The 27,825-nt window shown below is 46.7% G+C and overlaps 1 protein-coding gene across 4 annotated transcripts in view; it reads left to right on the top strand.

Moving 5' to 3' along the window:
• The window catches only part of Hmg20a (high mobility group 20A), a 65,040-nt gene that overhangs the window by 12,745 nt on the left and 24,470 nt on the right, over nucleotides 1-27,825 (top strand). For 2 of the 4 annotated variants that reach the window (XM_048329677.1, XM_048329679.1), the window contains exon 1: nucleotides 22,926-23,834. In XM_048329677.1, the coding sequence (XP_048185634.1) occupies nucleotides 23,746-23,834 (89 nt within the window). In that variant the 5' untranslated portion in view covers nucleotides 22,926-23,745. Of the gene's footprint in view, nucleotides 1-22,925; nucleotides 23,835-27,825 lie in introns of those variants that run through there. The other 2 variants (XM_048329680.1, XM_048329676.1) reach the window with 2 other exon arrangements.

Genomic DNA, 27,825 nt, shown 5'->3' with positions numbered 1-27,825 from the left:
ATTTCTTTCTTCTTAGTGGCCAAAAAATACTCCATTTTGTATAATGCCGATTTTGGTTTATCTGTCCATTAGTTGATGGGCACCTAGGCTGGTTGCACGGTGTGCAGGTCTGTATTGTGCAGAAGCACACCCTCAGGGTGGCACTCATTTGCATCCCCACCAGCAGTGTGCAAGGGTTCCTTTTCCCCCACATGCTCACCTACATTTGTTGTTGGCTGCTTTCTTGATAATAGCCATTCTGACCAGAGTAAAACAGAACTCCAGTGGGTTTGGTTTATACATTTATGCTTTGAAAAATAAACGTTTAAAAGGAGGCGGCTGAGATTTTAGGATCGCAGTTCAAAGCCAACCCAGGCAGAAAAGTCTTGGGACTCTTTTTTTTTTTTTTTTTTTAACATTTCTCACTGATTTATTGGAAAGCTAAATGGATAAGTATTTCTAATTCTGTAATTGCAATTCTTTTTTTAACTTTATTTATTAATTGAACACAAATTTTTTGACAAGGTGTTGTGCAAAAAGGGTACAGTTACATAGTAGGGCAGTGTGTACATTTCTTGTGATATCTTACGCCCTGTTTTTCTATTCCTTCTCTAGGTCAGGTAGACATATATACAATATACAATGTATCAAGAAGATATACAGTAGCCACGTGGCCACGCCCAAGAAAGTTCGCCTAGGGCTTTAAATGTAATGTCAATATTAGACCATATGTCGACAGTAGTCTTATATGAACGTACATACATAGCTTTTGGGCTATTGTATTCCACTGAGAGGTCAATTTTTGACCTTTATATGTTGAGTAATTGTTTGGTTTTAGTTACATACTGTTGGGTCGCTGCCCCAATCCTGTGGGGAATACTATTTGACAAGCAGTTTTTGGTTTCACAGACTTGGTCTCTACCGTCCCTCCGTCTCCCTTTGTTAACAGTCATCTATCAGGGAGATCATGCCCCTTTGTTTTCTGTGTTCTAGGCTTGTCTCGCTCCACATTATTTGTTTGAGTTCTGACCATTTCCCTGCGAATAACAATATTTCATCATTCCTAATCGCTATGTAGTATTCCATTGTGTATAAGTACCATATTTTTTGGATCCATTCGTCTGTGGGGGGGGCATCTGGGTTGTTTCCATATTTTGGCTATTGTGAATTGTGACGTGATAAACATGGAAGTACAAATGTCTTTTTGATATCTTGGGGTTTGCTGTTTAGGATAGATGCCTAGGAGTGGTATGGCTGGGTCATAGGGTAGGTCTATATTGAGCTTTTTGAGAAACCTCCATACTGTTCTCCAAAGTGGTTGTACTAATTTGCACTCCCACCAACAATGGAGAAGGGTTCCTCTTTCCCCGCACCCCCTCCAGCATTTGTTGTTGCCTGAGTTCAGGGTATAGGCCATTCTAACTGGGGCGAGGTGGTATCTCAGGGTTGTTTTTATTTGCATTTCTTTTACTACCAGGGATGTTGAGCATTTCCTCATGTGTTTCTTTGCCATTTTTATATCTTCTCTTGTGAAGTCTCTCTTTAGCTCATTTGCCCATTTCCTAATAGGTTTATTGGGCTTGGAGGGGCTTAGTTTTTTTAGTTCTCTGTAGATGACAGATATCAGGCCTTTGTCTGTTGCTGTGCTGGTAAATATCCTTTCCCATATCGTTGGCTGTCTTTCTATTTTGGTGGCTATGTCCTTAGCTGTGCAGAAACTTTTTAATTTGTAGTAGTCCCATTTGTCGAGTCTTTCCCCTATTTGTTGTGCCCCTGGGACTCTATTCAGGAAGTTCCTTCCTGTGCCTATAAGTTCTAGCATCTTTCCTACTCTGTCCTTCAGTAGTTTCAAGGATTCAGGTCTGATATTGAGGTCCTTGATCCATTTTGAGTTGATCTTGGTGCATGGTGATAGGCTTGGGTCTACTTTGAGTTTTCTGCATATGGCTGCCCAGTTCTCCCAGTACCAGTAGTTGAAGAGGCCATGTTTATTCCATTGTATGTCTTTAGCTCCTTTGTCGAATATCAGCTGGCTATAAGAGTGCGGTTTTATTTCTGGATCTTCAGTTCTAATCCATTGGTCTTCCGATCTGTTTTTATACCAATACCAGGCTGTTTTTGTTAGGATGGTCCTGTAGTAGAGCTTGAAGTCTGGTATTGTGATACCTCCTGCACTGCTTTTTTTTGCCTAGAATTGCTTTGGCTATTCTAGGTTTTTTACTGTTCCATATGAATTTATGGATTGGTTTCTCACTATTTCAGTGAAGAATGTGGCTGGGATTTTGATAGGGATTGCATTGAATTTGTATAACAATTTGGGCAATATGGCCATTTTCACTATATTGATTCTGCCTACCCATGAGCATGGGAGGTCTTTCCATCTCCTTGTGTCTTCTTTGATTTCCCTTATTAGATTTTTATAGTTTTCATTAAATAGGTCCATCACGTCCTTGGTTAAGTTGATCCCTAGGTACTTTATTCTTTTTTTGGCTACTGTAAATGGAATTGTTTCCATAATTTCCTTTTCTGTTTGTATATTGCTGGTGTACAGAAAAGATGCTGACTTTTGTGGATTGATTTTGTATCCTGTCACTCTGCCAAATTGGTTTATTAGGTGTAGGAGTTTGGGTACTGAGTTTTTTGGGTCCTTCAGATATAAGATCATGTCGTCTGCGAATAGGGATAACTTGATTTCTTCCTTGCCGATGTGGATCCCTTTGATGTCCTCCTCTTGCCTTATTGCTATGGCTAGGGATTCCAGCACTATGTTGAAAAGAAGTGGGGAGAGTGGGCATCCTTGTCTTGTTCCTGAGTTTAGGGGGAATGATTTAAGTTTCTCTCCATTTAATATGATATTAGCAGTTGGTCTGTTGTATATGGCTTTTATTGTTTGAGGAATGTTCCATCTATTCCTGTTCTCTCCAAAGCTTTTAATAGGTATGGATGTTGTATTTTGTCAAAGGCTTTTTGGGCATCGACTGAGATAACAATGTAATTCTTAATTTTAGATCTGTTTATGTGGTGAATTACGTTGATTGATTTACAGAAGTTGAACCAACCTTGTGACTGTGGGATGAAGCCTACTTGGTCATGATGTATGATTTTCTTGATCAGTTTCTGGATCCTGTTAGCTAATATTTTATTGAGGAGCTTTGCATCTGTGTTCATTAGTGATACTGGTCTGTAGTTCTCTTTTTTTGTTTTTTGTTTTGTTTTTGTTGCCAGTCCTGAGGCATGGACTCAGGGCCTGAACACTGTCCCTGGCTTATTTTTGCTCAAGGCTAGTACTCTACCTTTTGAGCCACAGCTCCACTTCTGGCTTTTTTCTATATATGTAGTGCTGAGGAATCGAACCCAGGGCTTCCTGTATACGAGGCGAGCACTTTACCACTAGGCCATATTCCCAGCCCTGTAGTTCTCTTTTTTTGTTGGGTCTTTGCCTGGTTTGGGAATGAGTATGATATTAGCTTCGTAGAATGAGTTTGGGATTTCTCCTTCTGTTTCTATTTCGCGGAAGAGTTTGAGGAGTATTGGTATTAGCTCATCACTAAAGGTTTTGTAGAATTCGTTGGTGAATCCATCTGGGCCTGGGCTTTTCTTTGTTGGGAAGTTCTTGATTACCTCCTGTATCTCACTGTAAGTTATTGGTTTGTTTAGTTGATTTATTTCTTCTTGGTTCAGTTTGGGCAGTTTGTACTTCTCTAAGAATTGATCCATTTCTGTAAAATTATTGTTTTTTGCTGAGTAGAGGTTTTGGAAATAGCTCCTTATGATTGTTTGAATATCGTGTGTACTTGTAATTTTTCCGGTGGAGTCCTTGATTTTACGTATATGAGTCTCTTCTCTTTTTTTTGTAAGTCTTGCGAGGGGTCTGTCAATTTTATTTATTTTCTCAAAGAACCAGCTTTTAGTCTTATTTATTTGTTGAATGGTCTTTCTATTTTCAATCAGATTTATCTCTTCTTTAATCTTTGTGATCTCTCTCCTCCTAGTCGTTTTAGATTCTGTCATTTCTTGTTTCTCCAGTTGTTTTAGTTTCATCGTGAGGTTATTCACCTGCTCTGCTTCCTTTCTTTTTTTTTTTTTTTTTTTGCCAGTTCTGGGCCTTGGACTCAGGGTCTGAGCACTGTCCCTGGCTTCTTTTTACTCAAGGCTAGCACTCTGCCGCTTGAGCCACAGTGCCACTTCTGGCCGTTCTCTATATATATGTAGACACTGTTTTTTTGTTTGTGTTTTTTTTTTTTGCCAGTCCTGGGCCTTGGACTCAGGGCCTGAGCACTGTCCCTGGCTTCCCTTTGCTCAAGGCTAGCACTCTGCCACTTGAGTCACAGCGCCACTTCTGGCCATTTTCTGTATATGTGGTGCTGGGGAACTGAACCCAGGGCTTCATGTATTAGAGGCAAGCACTCTTGCCACTAGGCCATATCTCCAGCCCTGCTTCCATTCTTTTAATGTGAGTGCTGAGGGCAATGATCTTGCCCCTCAGTACTGCCTTAGCTGTGTCCCATAGGTTTCTTTGTGATGTGTTTTCATTGTCATTGTGGCTTATGAATTCGTTGATTTCATCTTTAATTTGGTCTGTGGCCCAAGTGTTGGATAGCAGTGTGGGGTTTAGCCTCCAAGAGTGTGTATAGCCTCTGTGGTATCCTTTGTTGTTGAGGGTTACCTTTAATCCACTGTGATCAGATATAATACATGGGATGACATCAATACTTTTTTATTTGCTGAGGTTCTTTATGTGGGCTATGACGTGGTCTATTTTGGAATATGATCCATGGGCTGCTGAAAAGAAGGTGTATTGGGTCTCTGTAGGGTGGAAGATTCTGTATAGGTCTGTCAGATCCATTTGGGATATGGTGTTACTTAGGTCCTCAGCTCCCTTGCTAATCCTCTGGGTGTTGGATCTGCCTCTTGGAGAGAGTGGGGTATTAAGGTCACCCACTATGATTGTGTTTGCATCTATCTTGTTCTGTAATTCTGTGAGAATTTGCTTGACATATGTAGGGCCTCTTTTGTTCGGTGAGTATACATTTATCACCGTGATGTCTTGATTCTGGATTTTTCCTTGTATTAATATGTAGTGTCCTTCTTTGTCTTTTTGAGTTGATTTTACTGAAAAGTCCAGCTTGTCTGAGATCAGGATGGCTACACCTGCCATTTTGGTAGGTGCGTTTGCTTGGTAGATCTTGCTCCATCCTTTCATTCGGAGCCTGTTTTTGTCTCTTGCTGTAAGGTGGGTCTCTTGTAGGCAGCAGATGTCAACTTTTTGTTTGCGGATCCATCCTGCTAGTCTGCTCCTCTTTATCGGAGAGTTTAAACCATTTATATTTAAAGAGATCAAGGATAAGGGTGTTTTTTCTCCTTCCATTTTCTTGTTGGGCTGTTTTTTCCTCTTTTTTTTTTTTTTCTTGTCTTTAGTGAGCTGTTCTTTCTGTTGGAATTTGGCTATTGTAGTTTCTTTCTGTTTCTGTCTGTGTGTCTTGTACGATCTTTGTTGGGTGGGGCTCCCCTCTTAGAATTTGCTGTAGGGCTGGTTTTTTATTCACATACTCCTTTAGCTCCTCTGGTGTGGAAAGATCTGGTTTTCCCTTCGAATGTGAACTCCAATTTCGATGGATATTTGATCCAAGGTTGCATATTGTTAGCCTGAAGTACTTGGATGGTGTTCTTCCACTCACTTCATGCATTTTTTCATGCATTTCATTTCTCAGGATGTTAAGGTCTTCTTTAAAGGAGGCTTGCATTGTATCCATTTTTACTTCCATTCTTTAAAGGAGGCTTGCATTGTATCCATTTTTGCTTCCATTTCTTTCTTGGCTTCCTGGTGTCCTTCAAGATTTCTGCTCTAAACTCCTGGAATTGTTTTCTGATTTCATTTCTGACGCTTTCCATCATTCCTGTTAACATGGCCTCATTTGCTTTTTTATTCTCCATCTCCTCTTCAGTCGTGCTGCTTTTTGGAGCTGGCGAGTTGGCTTGCTCTTTGATGAACTGTGTTAATGTTTCTTTGTGATTTGCGCATCTGGAGATCTGTGGATGGCTTCTCAGGTTTGGTTTATAGCTCTGCCCTCCTGTGTAGGCGCCTCTACCAGAACAGGTGCTGCCGCTGTGGCCCCACCCACCTGTGCAGGTACGCCTACCAGAGCCGGTGCTGTCGCCAAGGCCCCGCCCACCTGTGCGCTGTGCGCCTGCTACAACAGGCGCTGGCGCGTGGCCCCATCCACTTTAGCAGGGTACGCCTCCCAGAGCGAGCCCCGGGTTGTTGGGTTGTGTTTGCGCCCTCCCGCGAGTCCGTTGTGGGGGGCGGTATGTGTGGGGCCCAGTGGGCTCGACTGTCCGGGCGCGGGTTAGCACCCTCAGACCTCGCCTCCGCTGCGGGGGGGGGGGGGGGGGCGTGATCAGGCCCAGGTGTCCCTGCTGTGCTGGTGTTGCCCACCAGCGCCTGTGATTTTAGTTGTAAGAGTCTTCGAGGTCCAGGCGCCTCGGGTGGGGCTTGCACTGCCGGCCGAACCCCGGCCCCTGTTGGGAAGGGGGCAGGGCCGATTCGGCCAGATCTGGATCCTGTGCAGCCTTGGGGCTGCTCCGCCCTTCCCCTGCTAAACTGACTTCCCCCCCGCCTGATGGGAGCTTCCCGCCTGATTTGGGGGTTCTTTGTTCCCTCGGGGTGGTGAGGGGGAGGGAGGGAGATCTAGCTTCTTTGTAGGGCTTGGGTCTCTGATAGCTGGTCTCCCGTTGGGGGAGGGAGGGTAATGGGGGACTCACAGTTGCTGCTTTGTGTGTGTGTCCCGCGCAGCCGTTGGTCCTTCAGGGGGTGGCGAAGTGTCGTGGTGGCGTCCCCGGCTCCCCCCTTCTGCCGTGCTGGGTTCCCCAGCCGCCGTCCATCCGATCCCGGTGTGGACCCGAACTTCTCGTCGCCGCCGTCGTATGTCTTGGTCCACAGCCTCCCTAGTGTCCGTGGGGTCCCGCTCCCTGGGTTCTGCGCTCCCGGCAGCCTGTCTACCGATCGCTGGGTTCCCCTTTCCCAGCCTGGCCCTGTTTGGGCCAGGGTCAGCTTGTGGGGGTGGGTGCCCCGGAGATTCTCCAGCTCCATGTAGGTTTTTGGCTCTTCTTTTTTACTCCTTTGTGTTTTCCTACGTATCTCCACTGCTTCTGGCTGCAGGTTTTGCTGGGTTCTTGATGGAGTGTTGGGTGTTGGAGTTCCCAGCTCGTTATTCAGTTGGAGCGAGTCGGGGTGCCTCCCTACTGTGACAGCGCCATCTTTCCTCTTGAGACTCTTATTTCCAATTAGCCACCAGAAACGGCCAGAAGTGGAGCTATGGCTCAAGTGGTAGTGTACTAGCCTTGAAAAAGGAAGCTCAGTGCCCAGTCCTTGAGTTCAACCCACAGGACTGGCACCCCCCCCCCCAAAAAAAAGGGAAGTAAACAAGCCAGACAATAGTGGCTCATGCCTATAATCCTAGGTACTGAGGCCTGAGGATTGTGGTTTGAAGCCACTTGGGCAGGAAAATCCAAGACTCCATTTCCAACTAACCAGCAAAAATCTGATCTGGAGGTATGGCTCAAATGGTAGAGCTCTACCTGAGAGCAGGCAAACCAAATAAATTTGAGGCCCTGTATTCAAGCCCCAGTTCTGACAGTCAACACATCAATATAAATGAAACAAATTTGAGGCCCTGTATTCAAGCCCCAGTACTGACAGCACATCAATATAAATGAAAATCCTGTGAAGTCAGTAGGTATGATTTTTCAAGAAGGAATAGCATGTGTAATTATGTTCGTATTTAAAATGAACAAGATTGATTGGAGGCTAGAAGGACAGACAGGAGGTGGTTAGGGTGATCAGGGTTTTTAAATGAAAAGAGCTTTAACTGTGACAATAATCATAGAAGAGGTGCAGTCAGCCTGGCTTGCTGAGGGGTTGGTTGTGAAGGTGGGGGGCAGGGGTGCCCAGGCTTTTGGCCTGGATAACATATTTTGAGGGAACGAGTATGGGTGTTTGGTTTGGGTGAGGTTTTTTTGGTGCTGGCCCTGGGGCTTAGATTCCAGGCCTGGGCATTGTCCCAGTACATTTTTTGCACCAGGCCAGCACTCTACCACTTGAACCATAGCTCCACTTCTGCATTCTCTGGTGGTTCATTGGAGCCAAGAGTCTCACAGACTTTTCTGCCTGAGCTGGCTTTGAACTGCAGCCCTCAGATCTCAGCCTCCTGAGTAGCTAGGAAGACAGGTGTGAGCCACTGGTGCTGGGCCAAGAACATGGATTCTGTTTTTTATGCTATTAAGTGTGAGTTACCAGTGCGTACCCAAAGAACTTAACCCTCTCAGACACCTGTGATACAGGCTCCAGATTCCATAGAGGAAGGTTTAGATGTCATCGCGCACCCAAAGAACTTAACCCTCACAGGCACCTGTGATACAGGCTCCAGATTCCATAGAGGAAGGTTTAGATGTCATCGTGCACCCAAAGAACTTAACCCTCTCAGACACCTGTGATACAGGCTCCAGATTCCATAGAGGAAGGTTTAGATGTCATCGCGCACCCAAAGAACTTAACCCTCGCAGACACCTGTGATACAGGCTCCAGATTCCATAGAGGAAGGTTTAGATGTCATCGTGCACCCAAAGAACTTAACCCTCGCAGGCACCTGTGATACAGGCTCCAGATTCCATAGAGGAAGGTTTAGATGTCATCGTGCACCCAAAGAACTTAACCCTCTCAGGCACCTGTGATACAGGCTCCAGATTCCATAGAGGAAGGTTTAGATGTCATCGTTAGAAGTGGGGGCTGGGGGGGAAAGGGAGAGTGCACTCCAGGAACAGAAGCAGAGAAGCTGGCAAAGGCCAAGGAACAGCTGGAGAGCTGGCAGAGCTAGAGTGAGAGGAGCGTCCTTTATGGCATTCCAGGCCCATTAGAAAGCCAGGGGGTGAAGATTGACACCACCATCACATTAGAGGTGACTGGTGTCTGAGGGCAGCCCTAGAACGAGTTAGAGACCTAGACCAGATTACCTGAGCTCCAGAGGGAGCGGGGAGGAGCCCCAGCCCCGGAATAATCGTTCCTGCATCGTCCCTGCATCCCACTGCTGTAAGTCAGGGGAAGGGCAGTTATAGAAAGGAATGAATGAGGGCTTTGTGTGGAGTTTTGTTTGTTTTTGTTCTCTTTTAAAAGCAGAGTATGTTTACATGTGAAAGCAAAAAGGAACAGTCTTTGTTGCAAGAAAGATTAAAATAATAGCCTGAGAACCAAAATCCTTGAAGAAGCTAAAAGTGTTTTCAGAGCGTGGCACCTTCTGTGGAGGAGACAGATGTGTTCAAAAGAAAAATCAGTGCAGTTAGAGGGCCCTAAACTGAAGGCCAGTAGCTCTGGGAAGGAGAGAAGTTTGACAGGTTGTTCTGTGTGCCCATCTCCTCAGTGAGAGGTGTGCACCAGAGGCCCTCTGTGTAGGGGTATTGCCAGTGGGGCTTTAGCTGCACATAGAATTTCCCCGGTTCAGTCTGGCACACAGCCTTCATTATCTTTAGACATTTTCTTAGGCCAGCACTTGTATGTCAATCCCATAGAACCATCAGTTTCCTGGCACCCTTCCTCTTGGATAGCACAGCCATGCAAGAACTTCCCTTTACCACCAAAAGCAAACTTTCCTTCTCTTTCTTAAAATAGTCTGTCTTAAAACTTTCCCAGTCATGAAATGGATACATTTTACATTTGGAGTCAAGATTTACTTTGCCATCTGTAATCCTAGCTGTTCGGGGGACTGAGATCTGAGGATCACTATTCGTAGCCCAAGCAGGAAAGTCTTTGAGACTCTCATCTCCAATTAACCACCAAAAAGCCCGTGGTGGAGCTGTGTCTCAAGTGGGTGGAGCACTGTAGCCTCGAGCACAGAGGCACAGAGACAGTGCCTAGGCCCTGAGAGCAAGCCCCAGGACCAGCCGCATACCAGCAAAGGGGGGGAAGAAAGAAGAAAGGATTTCCTTTTTATATTCATGTTGCCAGTAACCTTATGTTAATTGAGTCTTAATTACTGTTCTAATCTGTGCAATAAAGAACAGAACAATAGAAGCACGCCGTTATAGCGTGAGAGAACAGAGATATGAAATGAAGGCTTGTTCTGACTGTTAAGATATGACTTCACAGGATCACACCTCATCCTAAATGCAGTTCTCATTCTTCTGCATTGGTCTCCTAAACTTTGACTCTCTAACAGCTTTTGAATTCAAATTCACAGTCTATTGGTTCAGGAAATCCTTTTCTGTTCACTCATGAAAGTCCGTCACAATTAATTGCTTTAACCATAGTCCAGTTTTCCATCTACATATCTTTATTCCAGTGTCACCATCAACCCAACATATTTTTGTCTAAAATAGCTCTGCTCACCTCCTCAGGCAGAGCATCTGATGGTAATGAGCATTCTCTAATTCCAAGCTGTGTTTCCTGTTTGAGGAACTCATGTTCTAATGTGTTACACAAGGAAAGATTTCTCTTCCTGCTTCTATCAGCAGACAGATGTGGCCAGCTGTAAGCTGTAAATACCAACATCCATTTCAAATTCCTGTTTTGAATACAACTCTACAAATGCTTATTAGCTGATTAAGACATAACTGTAGAACACTTTGGTTGAAAGCTGTCATGTAGAGAAAGGCAAATGGGAGAAATGCGGACTAAATAAAATACAGAATCCTGACATTTCTTCCGTTGAAATCCCGGCATCTCAGCCAACCAGGGGTTCTTAGGGCACATGAAGTTTATTTAGGAGAGGGCAGGCACACCCTTGTGTATTGCACTAACTGGTGAGTTGAGACTCCTAGGGCAGACAGAACTTGAGATGCTTACTGTAAAGAAGGACCTGTATCATTTCCAGAGCTATTCCGAAGTTAAAGTAGTCATTCCAAGAAAAGTTCACTGTGGCCTGAGCCTTTTATTATTATTTTTTCATTCCTTTATTGTCAAAACGATGTACAGAGGGGTTACAGTTTCACACATAAGGCAGTGAGTACATTTCTTACCCAACTTGTTGCCTCCTCCTTCATTCCCCCCCCCCCCCCCCGCCTTTTAAATTCTTCTAATCCTGCAGTTCTTACTTACACCGATATTCTTTTCTTTAAGCAAAAAAAATTTCCTGTGGCTTGAACTCAGGGCCAGGACCTGGGACGCAGCACAGATTCAGGGAGCTGAAACTGCGGGCTGACTGGCCAGGGACCCAGCGCAGACTCGGGAGCCAGCACTGGGATCCCTAACAGTCCTCGAGGGGCTGGGGGGGTCATAAGGGTAAAAGCACAGCACAGATGGTAGGGGGTTGATGCAGCGGGTAGAGCAGGCAACAAACAAGCTAACCATTTACAGAAGCAGAATTTCTTCAGATTGACTTCTTCATTTTAACAATTGTTACCATGTTTCCGTAATCAAGATGGAGCCAGCTCTACGTCCTACAACATTTAGAAGGATGAAGGGAAAGGGAGACAGAAAAGGAAAAAAATAGAGAGTATTTTTGAAGTGCGTTGCAATTATATATGAAGATGATAGAAAGAATCTGTTGACCAATAGCAGGTGAGGGGCTGCGTAAAGAAACAAGTTCTTTTGGGGGAATAAGTGCCAAAGAGAGGGGCTGGGGCACACGGCACCCTGCTAGAGGTGGAGTTGGGCCTTTTCAGGAGGGGTGTTTTAGCAGCTCTTAGCCAAACATTTTTCCAGAGTGAGTGTGCCCCACTAACAGTAAGAAAGCTTCAGGTTCTCCTTATCCTTGTCCAGCACTGTCTTGTCATTCCTTTTTATTGTTGTTTTGGTTTTGGTTTTTTGTCATTCTTTAACTTCCGCCATTCTGCTGAGTATATCGTAGTGCCCCCTTTTTCTATTCTATAGTTAATAATTTTGAATAGGTGTGCCGTGTGTATGTGTGTGTGACACACGTGGGTCAATCCTGGGACATGAATTCAGGGCCTCATACTCTGGCTCTGCTTTTTTTGCTCAAGGCTGGCACTCTACCACTTGAGTGCCAGCTCCTAGGTTTTTGCTGGTTAATTGGAGATATGAGAGTCTTCACAACTTTTCCTCCCCAAACTAGCATTGTACTGCAATCCTCAGATCGAAGCCTCCTGAGTAGCTAGGATTATGGGGTGAGCCATCAAAGCGTAGCTTCCAGTCTTCTTTCTTACATGTCTGTTCTTTTAATAGTTTATATGGTATACTTTCATATGTATTTCATTGGAAGTTTGGAATAGTTAACACAAGCTGCTTTTGTGTTCTTGTTTGCAGGATATAAAAGAAATACTTGGTTCTCAATGTATTTTTTTGAGGTGATTGGGCGTGGGTATTAGCCCCATTCTACGTTTGAGGTCTGAAAAGAAGATAATATAAACTTCTGTAGGTTTTTATTCATGACCAAAGTACTTGCTGCCTAAGCTACTGAGCATATTTAATGTTGAAGGAAGAACACAGTAAATCATCTGAAAATTCTTCATCTCAGAGACCTGCTCCTGCCTGACTGGCAGCTAGCAACACTGAAAATCTCTAAGATTCTAGTAGACTTCAGAAAATACTCCAGACATCAAGAACCTTGAAGTGATTGGATTCATTATTCATTAAAGTGAATGAATGGGTTTTAAGGATTTGTTGTTCCACCTAGAAATGAAGGAAACAAAAGCAGTAATTTATAAACTAGGAGGGTCTAGATGATACTGTTCCCAGCATGCAGTGGGTTCTGAAGGCTGAAAGAACCCTTCTTCTAGTGGGTGAATTAGTAAGAGAGAATTATCTCATTTCTTATGAGCTTTGAATATGTCAGATTCGAGTTATCTTGGCTATGGGGTAATGTCCCAAGTCCTAAGCTTTGTCATCTTTAGAATTCAAAAGCAAAACACAGCAAATGCCAAGTTTTTAATTTCTTTCTGTTGTAAACTGTTAAGCAAGTTGCAATTGTGCCTACTTGTTTCATGAGAAAAATTTGAAGATTGAGAACAGCTTTGTAACTTGATTCTTTTTTTTTCTTCAATTTTTGGCTGAGGAAATTCCCTACACCTGGTGGTCTCTGGCTTTTCTTTTAGAAGGAATTTTTGTAGCCAGGCGCTGGTGGTGGTAGCTCATGCCTGTAATCCTAAACTACTCAGGATGCTGAAGTCTAAGAATCACAATTCGAAGCTAGCTGGGGCAGGAAAATCTTTGAGATTCTTACCTCTAATTAATCACCAAAAAGCTACACATAAAAGCTGTGGCTCAGGTGGTAGAGTGCTAGCCTTGAGCTTTTTTTAAAAAAAAAAGCTGGGCTGGGAACGTGGCCTAGTGGCAGAGTGCTTGCCTCATATACATGAAGCCCTGGGTTTGATTCCTCAGCACCGCATATATAGAGAACGGCCAGAAGTGGCGCTGTGGCTCAAGTGGCAGAGTGCTAGCCTTGAGCAAAAAGAAGCCAGGGACAGTGCTCAGGCCCTGAGTCCAAGCCCCAGGACTGGCAAAAAAAAAAAAAAAAAAGCTTAGGAACAGGGCCCAGGCCCCAAAGGACTGGCACAAAAATCAAACAAAAATCCACAGGGTTTCTATACATTTCAGTTTGCCAACTAAGTGCTCCCTCTCAGATGTTTATTCAGCTGTTGTTACTGTTTCCTTCCTTCTCCGTTTGTGAATTTATTAGAATAATTGTGGTTATCTTAGCTGGTTACTGGACTCACTGAATTCTTCTATAGCCCAGCCCTGTTTTGCTCTTCCGCCCACAGAAATGCATATAGCCTAGCCCTTATCCGCCATGGCCGCCTTCCTCTCCACAGTCTGCTTAGCCTCCGTCTCTGACTAGATTATGAACCATGAACACACAGGGCTTTGAAATTACTTGGAATCATCTTCTCCCTGCTTTTTTGTCTCTGTTCATATATACGTAATCAAAGGTTATTTTAAGCAATGTATTAGGGAAGACAAAAACAAACACATTTATAATTCAATGTATATATGTAGTCAAAACGGTTTTAAGCAAAGTGTTTCATTAAAATTATCAATGTTTCTAAGTACAAATGGGAGAAAATGACAAGGGTTGTTATTGTATATTTATTCCTTCTTGTCTTTCTGTTTGTTTTGCGTATTCTGGGACTTGATCTCTGGACCTGAATTTTATCCCTAAGCTTTTGTGCCCAGGTCTGTCTCTACCACTTGCGCCATAGCTCCACTTACTGCTTTTTTTGGTTAATTGGACATACGAGTCTCACAGACTTTCCTGCCTAAGCTAGCTTGGAACCTAGATCCTCAGATCTCAGCCTACCAAATAGCTAGTCTTACAAGCGTGAGCCACCAGCGTCTGGCTGGCTTTTCTGTGTCTTTGATGTGTGTATTCACTTTCGTTTGCTGATAGAAAATACCTGAGGAAAAAAATCAACTTAGTGTAAGAAGGATTTGTTTGGGCTCATGATGTCAGAGGCTCCAATATGTGTTCGCTTGGTCTGTTACTTTAGGCCTGAGACAAGTCCAGGAAGGAGGGAGAAAAAGAGACGAAAACAGAGCCTCCAGCAAGCCCCACTTCCTAAAGATGCCATCACCTGCCCACAGTGCCAGTAGCTGGGGACAGTCCCCCAACTGCTGCAGCTTTAGGAGACATTCCAGGTCCACACCCAACACAGTGACCGAGTAAACTGGAAGGAAAACATTGTTCCAAAAACTCGGGTCCCCTCTTTTTCTTTCTTTGCTCAAGGCCAGCACTCTACCACATTAGCACAGTGCCACTTCCAGCTTTTTGTTGTTGTTGTTGTTGCCAGTCCTGGGGCTTGGACTCAGGGCCTGAGCACTGTCCCTGGCTTCTTTTTTGCTCAAGGCTACCACTCTGCCAACTTGAGCCACAGCACCACTTCTGGCCTTTTCTATGTATGTGGTGCTGAGGAATCGAACCTAGGGCTTCATGTATACAAGGCAAGCACTCTTGCCACTAGGCCATATTCCCAGCCCCTCTGGCCCCCTTTGATAAATATATAAATCCCCTTGTTCTGATAAACCTCTATGGGAATCATCGAGAAGGGAGAGTGAAAATTACATGTCTTCATGAAACAGGAAAAAAAAACAGACCTGTTTTGCTACTCATATAGTTAGGCCACACTTAGTTCTTTTTCCAGACCATGGAGTTGAACGCCACTGACAGGCCTTTTGCATCTGGTGTGGCTTCGTGGTAGATGGTTTGCCTGGCTTTGGTGAGGTCCTGGGTTCTATGCCCAGCACCATGCATCCACATGCACATAGATAATTGTATTGTATGTGTGCCTACAGCCTTGTGGAGAGAATATGGCTGTAGCCACATCTCCCTCTTCATAAAGCCGCCCTTTCCTGCGTCTTAGAACACCAGCGCCCCACACAAAGGGGAAAGTGCTGTTGATTGAGGAAGTCTATTGAGGACTACGTTATATATCCAGGAAAACTTCATCTTGTCATTGGTCCAAGTCCATCCTTGTTTCCTAATAAAAAATTAAAAAAAAAAAAAAGATAACTGACTGCATGATAAAACAGCCAGCTAGGTGGACCTTGCCCTGGGAAGGCAGCACCCTGCTTGTAAAATGGCAAGTGTCACTTTGGCAGAGAAGGGGTATTTTATTTCCCCATGTTATTGTAGCGCCTTGCATAAAGAAAGCATTCTTTGTTCTAGATGCTCCGATGGGGGGGAGGGGCGCGGGGCGTTTCTTTCCTCGCAGTACATTTTGTGACCTGGTAGTAACAGTTGGCTGTCGAGATTGCATGGCGGGGTCAGGGAGGCAAGCACGCCATCCGTGGGTGGAGAGAATTCTCCACTCAGCCGCCCCTCTCCACTCTGGCACGTCGGCGGGTTTTAAGGAACTGTCTGAGTCAAAGTTTGCAAACGTTTGCAGCAAGAAAGCAGAGGCAAAGATAGAAGATTTGTTCTTTTTTCTAACTCTACCCGCTTCTTCCCCTTTCTTGTTTTCTCAGAACAGTGTCCTAGACAAAGGAAGATAGCAGGCTGAAAATTGTGCATCCTGGACACCAAGCACAATTTGTGTGTATGCGTGTGCACACACACGCACACACATCCACTCATACTGGTACTAAAGCTTGAACTCAGGGTCTGGGCACTGTCCCTTAGCTTTTTCACTGAAGACTGGCCCTCTACCACTTGAGCCACGCCTCCAATTCTGGCGTGTTGGTGATTCCTTGGAGAGAAGAGTATCCTGGACCTCACTGCCTTGGCTGGCTTTAACTGCGATCCTTAGATCACCTCCTGAGGGGCTAAGATTATAGGCATGAGCCACCAGTGCCCAGCTCTGTGTGTGTGTGTGTGTGTGTGTGTGTGTGTGTGCGCGCGCGCGAGCGTGCTTGTGGGGGGCTGTTAATAGAGTTTGAACTCAAGACGTCACAGTAGCTCTTCTTGCTAGTGCTCTACCACTTGAGCCACACTTCCAGCCCAGCTCTTTGCTGGATATTTTGGAGAAAAGGTGAGTTTCCTGCCCAGCTGGCTACAAACTGCAGTTCTCCAGGTCTCAGCCTCCTGAGCAGCTGGAGCCACAGGTGTGAGCCATTGGGCCGCTTGAACAAGCACAGTTGTGGGCACAGTGAGGCAATCAAATACCTGTTCCGTGGCGTGTGGTATATGGACATCCACCTACTTTAGATGAAGGCTGGGCTATTTTTGTGGCAAAAAAAAATAAATCCTATATTTAGCTTTGAAATAAGTATCTTCAGCACAGCCTACCCTTTATTACTCATCAGATTGTAAGGCTGTAGGTCAATGCAGAGCCAGAGCTGGTGGGTTTTTCTCACTCCTTTTTCAGTTGTTTTGAACTTGGTGGCTGGTTCCACCTTTACGGCATGTCAAGAAGCTGACCATGCCTCACTCCCTGCTGCCATCCCTGTGTCCCAAGCCGCCATAGTCTTGGAGCTGGATCCTTGCAATGGCTTCTCAGGCCTCTGCTTACTTCCACCCCGTTCCCACACCACCTGCCAACAGCACAGTGATCCTAAATGTTGGGTCCCAGGCCTGCCTGACCTAGAAGCTTCCAGTGGCTCCATGGTTTAGGGCGCCACAAAGCCTGCATGCTCAGACTTCCGCTGGCCTGCCTGGCCCCATTATCACAGATCCTCTGTGCGCTGTTTGCCTGGGTGCCTGGGCTCCTCTTCCCCCAGCAGGGGCCGCCCCAAAGAGACCAGGAACAGATACCCCCTTCCCTTGGGCCTTCCTTGCCTCTTTTCCCTGCCCTATTTTTCTTAGCACTTGTTACTGTGTATCATTATTCATTTTACTGAGATTGGGAGTGGGGGGGTAGGGGGGATTCTATCCATTCTATCCAGGGTACTCTGAGCTCTCTGAGGGCAAGGAGTTTTGTATTAATTGCCAGTGTATCCTGTTCTCAGCACATAGAAAAGGTTCACAGTTGATAGCCAACCAATACTTATTCAATGAGTGAATCCATGAGCCCTACCATTTTGTCCAAGGCTAGCCTATCTGCACTTTAAAACATCAGGAATAGTATGGTTACACAAGACTAAACTCTAGAAATAGAAATTCTACAATTTAATAATAAAATTTCATTCGATTCCATTGGTTGTACCTGTGGGGGAGGGTTCCCTGGGACATGTCCATTCACATACACAGAGGACTCCATCAGCCTGTCCCTTCTACTGCTTTGCCTCTCCTCTTCTATTGCTACCCTCTCCTTTCTTAGAACAGTTCCACAGTGTTCATTGTTCTGTTTTTGTACATGCGTGGTAGTGCTTTGACCCTATTCCCCCATCACCCTCCCGCTCACCCTCACGATGGTACCTGCCCATTTTCCTCTCCGAGTATGTATTTTTAGTGTGGCATTTCACACACGCATGCATCGTATTAGTTACAGTTCAGTTAACATAGTCCCCTCTATTTATCTCTTTCCTCATCACCTATCCCTTAGTGATTCAAAGCTTGCAGTGAGATCTCTTGTGCCATCTTTATGTAGACACTGTTTGTTTGTCTGTTTTCTTTTTTTTTTTTTTTTTGCCAGTCCTGGGCCTTGAACTCAGGGCCTGAGCACTGTCCCTGGCTTCTTTTTGCTCAAGGCTAGCACTCTGCCACTTGAGCCACAGTGCCACTTCTGGCCTTTTCTGTTTATGTGGTGCTGAGGAATTGAACCCAGGGCTTCAAGTACACAAGGCAAGCGCTCTTGCCATTCGGCCATATTCCCAGCCCCGACACTGTTTTTATATAGTAATATTCATCCTCTATCATTCACTTTCCTTCTGCCCCTCAACCCCCCCCACACACAGTCTGATAATCAAGTTCTGTGTATATGTACAGGGGGGTGTGTGTGTGAGAGAGTGAGAGAGAGAGAGAGAGAGCACATGAGAGAGAGAGAGCGTGAGAGAGAGAGCGAGAGAGAGAGCAAAACCTGGGTTCCACAAATGAATGAAAACATGGTATTTGGCTTTGGGGGCTTGTCTTATTTCAACATAATGTCCTTCAGCTCCATCAGCTTTCTTGCAAAGGGCATACTTTCATGTTCGCTTACAGCTTAGTACATGGTGCATACGTGTGTGTGTGTGTGTGTGTGTGTGTGTGTGATATGCACATGTTTTCTTCTCACCTTCAGCCTCACCTGCTCCCACCACTGGGTTATTGTGAAGGAAGGCGCAGTCAGCCCAGGCACTCGGGTGCCTTTATTGTACATTGCCCAAGCGTGGCACGTGAGGGTCATTCAGGTAGATCTAGTGTAGATTTTTAGGATCCTCTATACCCATGTCCACAGAGGTTGCACTGGTTTACACGCCCACCCGCAATGTGGGAGGCCTTCTGTGTACAGTGCTGGGGTTTGGCCTGGAGGCTTTGTGTTTGCTAGGCAGGTTCTCTGCTGCTTGAGCCATGTCTCCAGCCAAGAAAGAGAACTTTCTGCCCACTCCAACAAGCCCTGGGCCACACACACCTCTTTATACCCATCCCTGTTTGCTTCTTCTTTCATTTTTTGTTCTTTGAAGCTAAAAAAAAAAAAAATGTTGCTATGTTATGTAGCTTTGAACTCAGCAATCCTCCCGGGTACTGGAATTAGAGGCATGCACAGCCACACCTGTCTGGGCCCATGTCTTGAAGCATCATTTTAAGAGCCTCTTCTGCTAATTGACTCCCCCTCCTTTAGTCCTCCCCCTAAAAATGTAAGTGCCTGCTCTCAGATTCCCTCTTCTCGTCGTTTTTCCTCTCGTCTCCCATGTAAAAATCCTACAGTAAGGAGTTCTTAACTGGATTTCACTTAACTGAGCCCAAGTTAACTGCCTACCGGGATTAGCCAGTGTTCTCCATCCTGCTGTAAAACATATTGATTAATGCCCACAGCCTCCTGACTGTGCCCGCTAAGCGTTCCAGCTGGTAGGCGCCACTGTCGCAAGCCTTTGTGCTTTCACTTCCTCCTTCAGTTCACGTGCTGAGCCAAGCCAGCCTGTTTATGCCAGTACAGCCTTGCATTGCACGTTACATTACTACAGTTATGATTATTTTAAAAACCATAATGTAACGCGATATTTTTTTAACGGATGAACCTTTCTGAGAGCAGTTTTGGGGAGAGTGCATTTCTTACATACTCTGATCCACACCCTGCCAGCATCCTGTGCCAGAATTTATTGCTCTCATTTGTTACAACCCACAAACCACCCTGACACGTTATCACCATAATTGATGGCAGCTTCACTTTGGGGAGTGTACATTCTGTGAGTTTTGACAAAAGTATGCTGTGTCCTCTGCAAAAAATCCTTTAGGCGCCAGGTGCCAGTGGTTCATTCCCGTAATCCTAGCTACTCAGGCTGAGATCTGAGGATCACTGTTCAGAGCCAGCCTGGACTGAAAAGTGCCTGCCACTCCGAAGTGGCACGGTGACTCAAGTGGTAGAGCACTAGCCTTGAGCAAAAGACCTCAGGGACAGCGTCCAGGCCCTGAATTCAAGCCCCACAACTGACAGCAAAAAACAACAAGAGCTTGGTCAACAAATATTTGAAATAGCCATGGATTCTAGGGGGGGGCAGAGAAAGAAGAAATCAAGGGTCAGGAAATACAAGTTTCTGTGGCTAAAGGCTTTTGTTGTTGCTCTTGTTTGCCAGTACTAAGACTTGAACTCGGGGGCCTAGCGTTTGCTTACCTGCTCAGCTGGCACTCCCACCTGGGTTATTTTGGAGATGGAGTCTCACTGACTTTTCTGCCCGTGCTGGCCTCAAATCACGATCCTCCATATTTCAGCCTTCTAAGCAGCTGGGATCATAGGTGTGAGCCACAAGTGCTTCAGCATAATGATTTTTGAACTCCAGGTTGATGTAGTGAAGTGACCAGGTTTTTTAAAGGAGCCAGGAAGTTTGTTCACAAGGTTGCAGTGAGGAAAACGAGGGCGGAATGCCGCCTATCAGCCAAGACTTATGACGGGGCCAGGGAATGGTAGGGAAGGAAGGGGAAGCATATCCTCGAGACGCTCTGAGGAAGCCGATTAACACCTGGAAAGTAGGACGGGCACTTTGAGGAAAGCCAACCCCGCACAGACATGCCTCACAGGCGACCGTCCTTTCACTTGCAAAGGTTGCTAGAACAGTCTTAATAGAGGAACATTTCTTAAACAGCCTACTTTCTCATTTTCTAGCCCTAAATGACCAAACCCACCTTCTGATTATGACTAGCTCCCAGTATTATCACAGAGAGAATGTGTCCCTTGTGCAATAAATATCCTTAATATAATTCTTGTTACAATTCTATGTGTTATTAATAAGATATCTTAAATTGGTTCTTTGTTTTTTATTACACATCAGGTTGTTTGTTTCTTTTCAGTGAGTAGTAGAACATTGCAGGGAATTTTGGGATCTCAGGTTCCAAGTATAATCTCCAAGTAATTGTGTGTGTGTGTGTCTGTCTGTCTGTCTGTCTGTCTGCCTGCCTGCCTGCCTGCCTGCCTGCCTTGGGGCTTAAACTGTAGGCCTGGGCACTGTCCCTGAGCATTTTGTTCAACGCTAATGCTCTGCCTCTTGATCCATAGCTCCACTTGTGGCATCTTTGATATAGGTAGTTGGAGATAAGAGTCTCAAGGCCTTTCCTGCCCAAGGTCTTGGAACTATGACCCTCAGATCTCAGCCTCCGGACTAGCTAGGATGACAGGCCTGAACCACCAGCAGTGCGCAGCTAGTGATGCTGTTTTTGAAGTCTCCAGCTGCTGGGCTTGGGTGAGTCCCCTCTTGAGAGAAATGAATGTCTGAATGGGAGACTGGCTTTGCGGGTGATCTGCTCCCAGAAGCGCGCATGCGGCTGTCCTTTCCAGAGCAGCATGCCTGGCATTTCTTGAGCGCGTGGGACTCGGGAGAGCGGGGCGACCTCCGCAGTGGGATTGATCAGGCACAGATGCTCTGCTGGAAGGGCCCTGGACGCTGGATGCCTAGTAGCCTTGACAGCATTTGGATCACCCCCTTGTAGGCCAGATGAAAGCACAGTCTCGCGGGATCCGAGCCACATTCTTAGCAATTGTTTTATTTTCCAACTTACTGCATAGTTTAGAGGCCTCTGGCTTTCACTGGGACTTTTCTTCATTTCCTTCTTTTGTTGGTCTTGGCCCTCTCACCTTCCACCCACTTTCTTAGGCATTTCTTAGGAGCCTGACTACTCCCCCGAACACTGGGAGCCATATGGGTTGAGTAAAACAAACTGTAGGGGAGGTGGGGGGAGGCGAGGAAGAAATGTGTGTTCTCCCAACTTCCTTTGTTTATGTGGTCTGTTTATATGTTGTTAAGGCTGTGTTATGCAGCTGCCTTCCTGCATTTCAGAAATGACTAAAGATACCAAAGGTTCGCTGAGAGGCCCCGTTGACACATGAATGAAATAACAGCTCATTTGCCCCATGTCTCCTTTTTTTTTTTTTTGGTCATAGTTGTGCTTGAACTCTGGGCCTTGGTGCTGTCTAGCGCTCTACCACTTGAGCCACAGTGCCACTTCCTGTTTTCTGGTGGTTAATTGGAGATGAGAGTCCCACAAACTTTCCTGCCTGGGCTGGCTTTGAACCACAATCCCCAGATGTCAGCCTTCTGAGTAGCTAGGGTGACAGGCGTGAGCCACCAGCGCCCAGCCCACCACGTCTCCTTCTGAGGTGTGGGAGCCATGCCAAGAGCCTCACACTCTGTGTCTTCAGCTTCTCAAGAGGCCAAGTGACTTCTGGGACTCCAGAAACTAGTCACAAAGTCCTTATAGTTTAGGGTAGGTACCCGTTAATTTAAATGTTTGCTCTTTCTTTTGATAAAGTGGACATTCGCACTGAAGTCGGGTAGTCAACAGTCCTGAAAGCCAGGGTCTTGTAGAATGTCGGTTAAAATTCAAGTACTTGAGTCTGGATTACTCTAGAAAACGTGGAGAATGGAGTTCTGCGGTATTGGTTAGTGCCCATTCCACTTGTAAACTCGGGCCTCTGTGGGAGGAGCGCTCGCGGGACTTGGAGCTGCGTGGGAAGTTCCCCTGCCTTGGCGGCTCACCTAAGCGCAGGAGGTGCCCGGAGGTGCCCGCGCCGGCCCCGCCCAGCCATGGAGGGCACTTGGTCGGCTGCACCAAAAACTCAGGAGTGAGCATGAGAACAAGAAACAAGACATCAGGATTCGTGTTTGAGAAATGAATCACGCCACTGAACTGAGCAAATACAGCGTGGGTGTCACCGGTGATTTCTTCCTGGTTCCCCTGAGCGGGGTGAGCTGTGCCCCTCCCCCCCTTCTGAGGCCTCTAGGCTTCCCCCTCCCCCCCAGCTCCTTGGCCGCCACCCCCTCCCCCCAGGAGGCCTGAGAAGGCTCCTTGCTGGAATGGCCACCATCTGCTTCTCCAGTGCCCTTGATGGAGGCTCTTTGTCTTGAGTGATTTGCGGCTCCACTTAAGGGGCTGGCGTGTGGGGTCACTGTGGAGTGTTTTACGCGAAGTGACTATCGCTCTCCTGATGAATGGGAGGCTGCTGCTTTTAGCTCCGTGGGGTGAAGCCCTTGGTGGTAAGGCTTGAAAGGGGAAGAAAACAAATTCTTGTAGTGATAATGCTCAATGAAATTACTCTCTCTGTCCTTTTATCGTTCCGGCGTGATAAGCTCAGGTCATGGTGATGTATTTGTTTTCCCCAATGAAGCTGAGCTGTTTCCTGTAGCCAGGTGCGTGCTATTTCTGCTGCTGCTGCTGCTGACCGTGTATTTCTGACCTGGAAGTGTGGTTTCTTTGACTCAGAACCACATCAGTGTGCCTTCCCCACTCCTCTTCCTGTGTGTTCTTCCCTTCTGGAGGGCTCAGTTTGTCATCATTGACTGCAGCCCTGACCCCTGTGGGACAGGAACTGGTGATGCTGTCATGACAATACTTTCCCCAATAGAAAATGCTCAGGGCCCAGCCTCAACTTGGTTTTTCTCCTTTCCTGAAGCACTTTTCCTTCAACCCCTCTCAGTAACCCCTGTAGGTTAAGATGGGCAAATTGCGACTTGAAGATGTTAAATGCCTTGCCGGAAGGCAGTAGGCAGGGTGGCAGTGATTCTGGGGTTTCCCTGCTTAGCAGTTGTTACAGGAAATGAACAGGGCTTCTGATGATGAAGTAAGGAATTTCCCAGCCGTGTCCCATTTGTTAAAATCCAACTTGTTCTTGGTGTGGTCACTTGCACGACCTGAGTTAAAAGCCCATTTTCCATGGAGCTTAAATGGATGTGTCCCAAGTGAGGGAAATAAATATTTAGGTCCGTCTCTGTTCTGCTGCTGATGCGATGAAGTTGAGGAAGGCTGGCTTCTGAAGTAGTGGAACGTGGACAGGAAGTGATTAAGCCATTAATTATTTTTTAATGCTCTTCCTTTCAGGGAGATGGAAGGCTTGATGTCTAGCGCTGCTCTGCCAACCCTATTTGCAGATGAAGATGGCTCCAAGGAAAGTCATGATCTGGCTACAACTGGGTAAGCAGCCGTACCGGGATGCTGGACTCTGGCACCAGAGTCAAAATAAAGCTTCTAGGCTGGCAGTGGTGCTCACACCTGTAATCCCAGCTACTCGAGAGGCTGAGATCAAGGTTTGAAGCCAGCCTGGGCAGGAAGCTCTGTGAGGCTCTCCAGTACTGGCAAGCCCCAGTACTGGCACCAAAAAAAAAAAAAAAAAAAACCAAAACCCCCGAGGAAGGGGCATTTGTGGTGCTTTTCAGAGCTGCGGTCTGCTTGGGCTCTGCAGCGCCCCGTGAACGCGCCTGAAACTCAGCAGACCTGCCTCTGTGCTCACTCTAAAGCACAAAGGGATTTGCTCGTCAACTTGCGAAGCTGCTTGAAATCACTTGTTTTTCTCATGGAAGGGCAGGGTTTTTAGTACGGTTCTTCACTCAGGACGATTGGGACCGTTAGCCGGCTCCTGTCTCCTCTGGTTGCCCTGCCCCCACCCCACATCCTTTTGGTGGAATAGGTAAGGAAGAAGAGAATAGCACTGCCTCATGCCTTACCTTGAAAATCTCTGCTCTGCTCGAATTCTTTATCTGTTCCAGGTATGAAGAAGTTACTCGCCAAGGAGGAAATATAATCACAAATACATTAAGGCGCTAGCTAATCCTGAAGATGAATTATTTTAATATTCTTTAGAGCACTTTAAAAAATAGCCTCCACTCTATAATTCTGTTTCCTTCCCTCACGTTCATTTCTTACCTCATTAATATCTGCCGTTTGACCTCACTGCTCATAAAATGGTTCCAAAGGCTGCCTAGTTCCTAAATCCGGTTCATTAAATCAAAATTTTTCCCAGTATCTCTGTGCCAGTGTTCTAGGCATTCGATCTAATGCAGTGATCAAAACAGACAACAGTCTTACTCTTTAGAGCCCCAGTTCCATCGGCAGAGTCAGACACTATAAACAGAATACCCAAGTAAAATGCATACTGCTACCCTGGTAATGACTGTGGATTAAGTAGAAGAGCACGAGGACAAGCCAGGAGGAGCCCCGGAAGCACTGAACGAGGCGGCGACTAGACTAATGACCTCCCCATGGAAGCCACGGAGCCGGCGTGCTGTCGTCTGGGGAAGAGTTCCTAGGCAGAGGAAGCCGCGGTTGTGGTAGGACATCCCGCCTCATGGCCCCGCCAGGACGGCGGCGTGACCAGCGAGAAGGCCACAGAGGGCCACGCGGGGGCCTCCGTAGCGGCCTGTGGATTGCCACAAGTCTCATTGAAATGCAGGCTGCCAGTTAGGAAGTCTGAATCAGGGCCAGCCAGAGATTATGCACTTCTAACGAGCTCCCAGATAATGCCGGAACCGTGGACCTAAAGCCCCTGCTTCGATTCACCGGGCGTTGGTATCACTCAGGACTTGGGGTCCTGGCCCTGAGCACTGTAACTTTTACTCTGAGTTAAGTTGGCAAAGCATCAGAGGGTTTGGAGCAGAATGATGTGATGGTCTGTTGTTTTCTTGGCCTTTAAGGTTGGCTTATGAGTTTTTATTAGTGCCAGTCATTTGTACATGGGGTTCATTTTAACATGCCCATTGATGTATACAGTACATCTCCATCAGAGCCACCCCTCTCTCCCCCTCCTCCTCTCCCCCTTCCCGAGTGAGTCCCAGCAAGCTTCCTTGGTCCCTCGGCACTCATGTATGCAAAGTATTCCCACCATCTTCTCCTGTTTTCCCACCTCCCCCCCGCACCCACACCCAGCATCCGACACGGTTCACTGTCCTAATACTTGTCTTCATGAAAGTGCATGTTAATTGCTCAAAAGGCTTTTACCATGGTAGCTCACACATATACACATACCACATACACACACGCGCACAGCACGAGCCTATATTTGTTTATATACATGTTTGTACTTTACGTCCATTAGGTCCACTATCCATTAGGAGAGAAAATGTGACCTTTGTGCTTCTGAGCCTGACTTCCTTTACTTACTATGATGATTTCCAGATCCTTCCATTTCCCTGCAAATGACATCCTTTTCTTTATGGCTAAATTATACTTCACTGTGTACATATTAGCACCGTTTCTTGATCCATTCACCAGTTGTAGGGCATGTGGGTGAGCTGGTGTCTGCATGCTGTCCTGACTAACCTTCAGGCGGAAGTCCTGCATATCCTGTTTCCACCGAAGTGAAGGCAGGTGCTCTGGAGCCGGGAGTTGAGAGGAGAACGGCACTCAGGACTTGGGCGAGAGTATCGGTGGCGGGAGAGTGAGGATGCACACCTCCAGTACAGAGTTTCAGATCGTTTGTGGTGATGAGCCAAGCAGGATCTGCCTGGAAGAGCAGATGAGCAGTGTGAGAAGTGAGGAGGAAAAAAAAGAGCAAAGGCAGTTTCCACAGCTCTTGCCACGCAGCAGGAGAGTGGAGGCAGAAGCTGAGCAGCTGGGGAGGAAGGGCCGGGACTCGGCGTCAGAAACCTGACGTTCAGTTCCTTAGTACAGTTTTCAGTAGGGATGTGACACCGGCAGGTTGATAAACCGGGTTCTGGGGCGAGGGGTAGTTCAGGAAGAGCGAGCCTGGGAACGTTAGCATATAGCTAGTGTGGAAAGCCCTGGAGCTGGAAATGGCTCAGGAGGAAAGCACTGTACAAAGACCTTCAAAAAAAACCAGTCTGAGTTCTGGGAGCCCCTTGGCATTTGGAATTCAGGCAGAGGAGGATAAGCAGCCGAGGAGGAAACAGGAAGACCAGGGCGAGCAGCGGCCTGGAGCCCTGGTAGAAATTGTCAGGAGAGGAAGAGACTGAGCCGATGATAACGACGATCACGCCAGGCTGCGTGAGGCGGAGGCTGAGAGATGACATTGGATGCGGCGTGAAGGTCGTCCAAGTGGCCTACCCTGAGAGTCCCGAGTTTGCATTTCCTTTGGAATTGGTTTAAGAGATAATGAGAAGAGACTGATTGAAATCAGTCAGCCTAAACAGTTCTTTCTCAACTTGAGAGTAAAAGGGGGAAAATGAGGAATTTAACCGAAAGTGGGATGGAGGCCAAGTTTTGCTCTGTTCAGCTTTAAAATAATAATATCGCACTGTGCTGATGAAAGCAGTCCTGGAGGTCAGAGTGGTGACGTGACCGGGGGGGGGGGGGGGGGCGGGAATTACAGAAAACCCCAGTAGGCCAGAGGCTGAGAAGGCGCTGACGGTGATGGAGGAGTGGGTGGCTTGAGCCGGGGATGTGGTCATCGAGCCGCTGGGTGCCCGCGCCCACGCGCCCTGCCCACTTCCTGAGGAGCTCAGAGGACTGAGGTACACTCCTTCCCAGTGCTCGGCCTCTCACTTGACTGCAAGAAGAATGTACAGAGTCGGTAACTGTAAAATGCATGGCACAGTGGCAGAGACGCTGGTGGCTCATGCCTGTGATATCAGCTACTCACGAGTCTGGTCTGAGGATCGTGGTTGGAAGCCATCCTGAGCAGGAAAATTTGTGACTCTCATCTCCGATCAAACACCCAGCAAGCTGGAAGTGGAACCTTGGCTCACGCTGTAGAGAGCCAGCCGTGAGCACAGAAGCCCAGGGACAGCGTTCCGGTTCTGAATTCAAGGCCCTGGGGCTGGTACCAGACAAGACGAAAGCGGATGGCGATGGCACAGCACATCTGAGATGGCAGAGAAAACAGGCGTCGCCCGGGCGTCCAGCTGCCCCGTCACGCAGGGCGGGGGGGGGGGGGTCACGGGGGGGGGGGTCACACGGGGGCGCTGCCGACCACGCGCTTGGTTTCTGAGCCTGCGGCAGGCATCGTTTCACTTCTTTTGTGTACTTTTTTTAGGTAAAGACTGGAACTCAAACTCGCTACCTGACACTTCCCCTTGCTGGCTGGCGCTTTACCAACTGAGCCATGTCTCCAACCCCTCTCTTTTTTAATGGCTCTGAAAAATCTAGACAGCTCCTGCTTAAAATCATCGAAGGTGCTTCCTAGAAAGCGCCAGAAAAATAGAATTTCCTTCCATTTTAGTACAATCTGCAT

Source organism: Perognathus longimembris, chromosome 20, assembly GCF_023159225.1.
Source record: "Perognathus longimembris pacificus isolate PPM17 chromosome 20, ASM2315922v1, whole genome shotgun sequence".
Taxonomy (NCBI): Eukaryota; Metazoa; Chordata; class Mammalia; order Rodentia; family Heteromyidae; genus Perognathus; species Perognathus longimembris.
The sequence above is the reverse complement of the archived record's forward strand: the minus strand, read 5'-3'. Positions and strand labels throughout refer to the sequence as shown.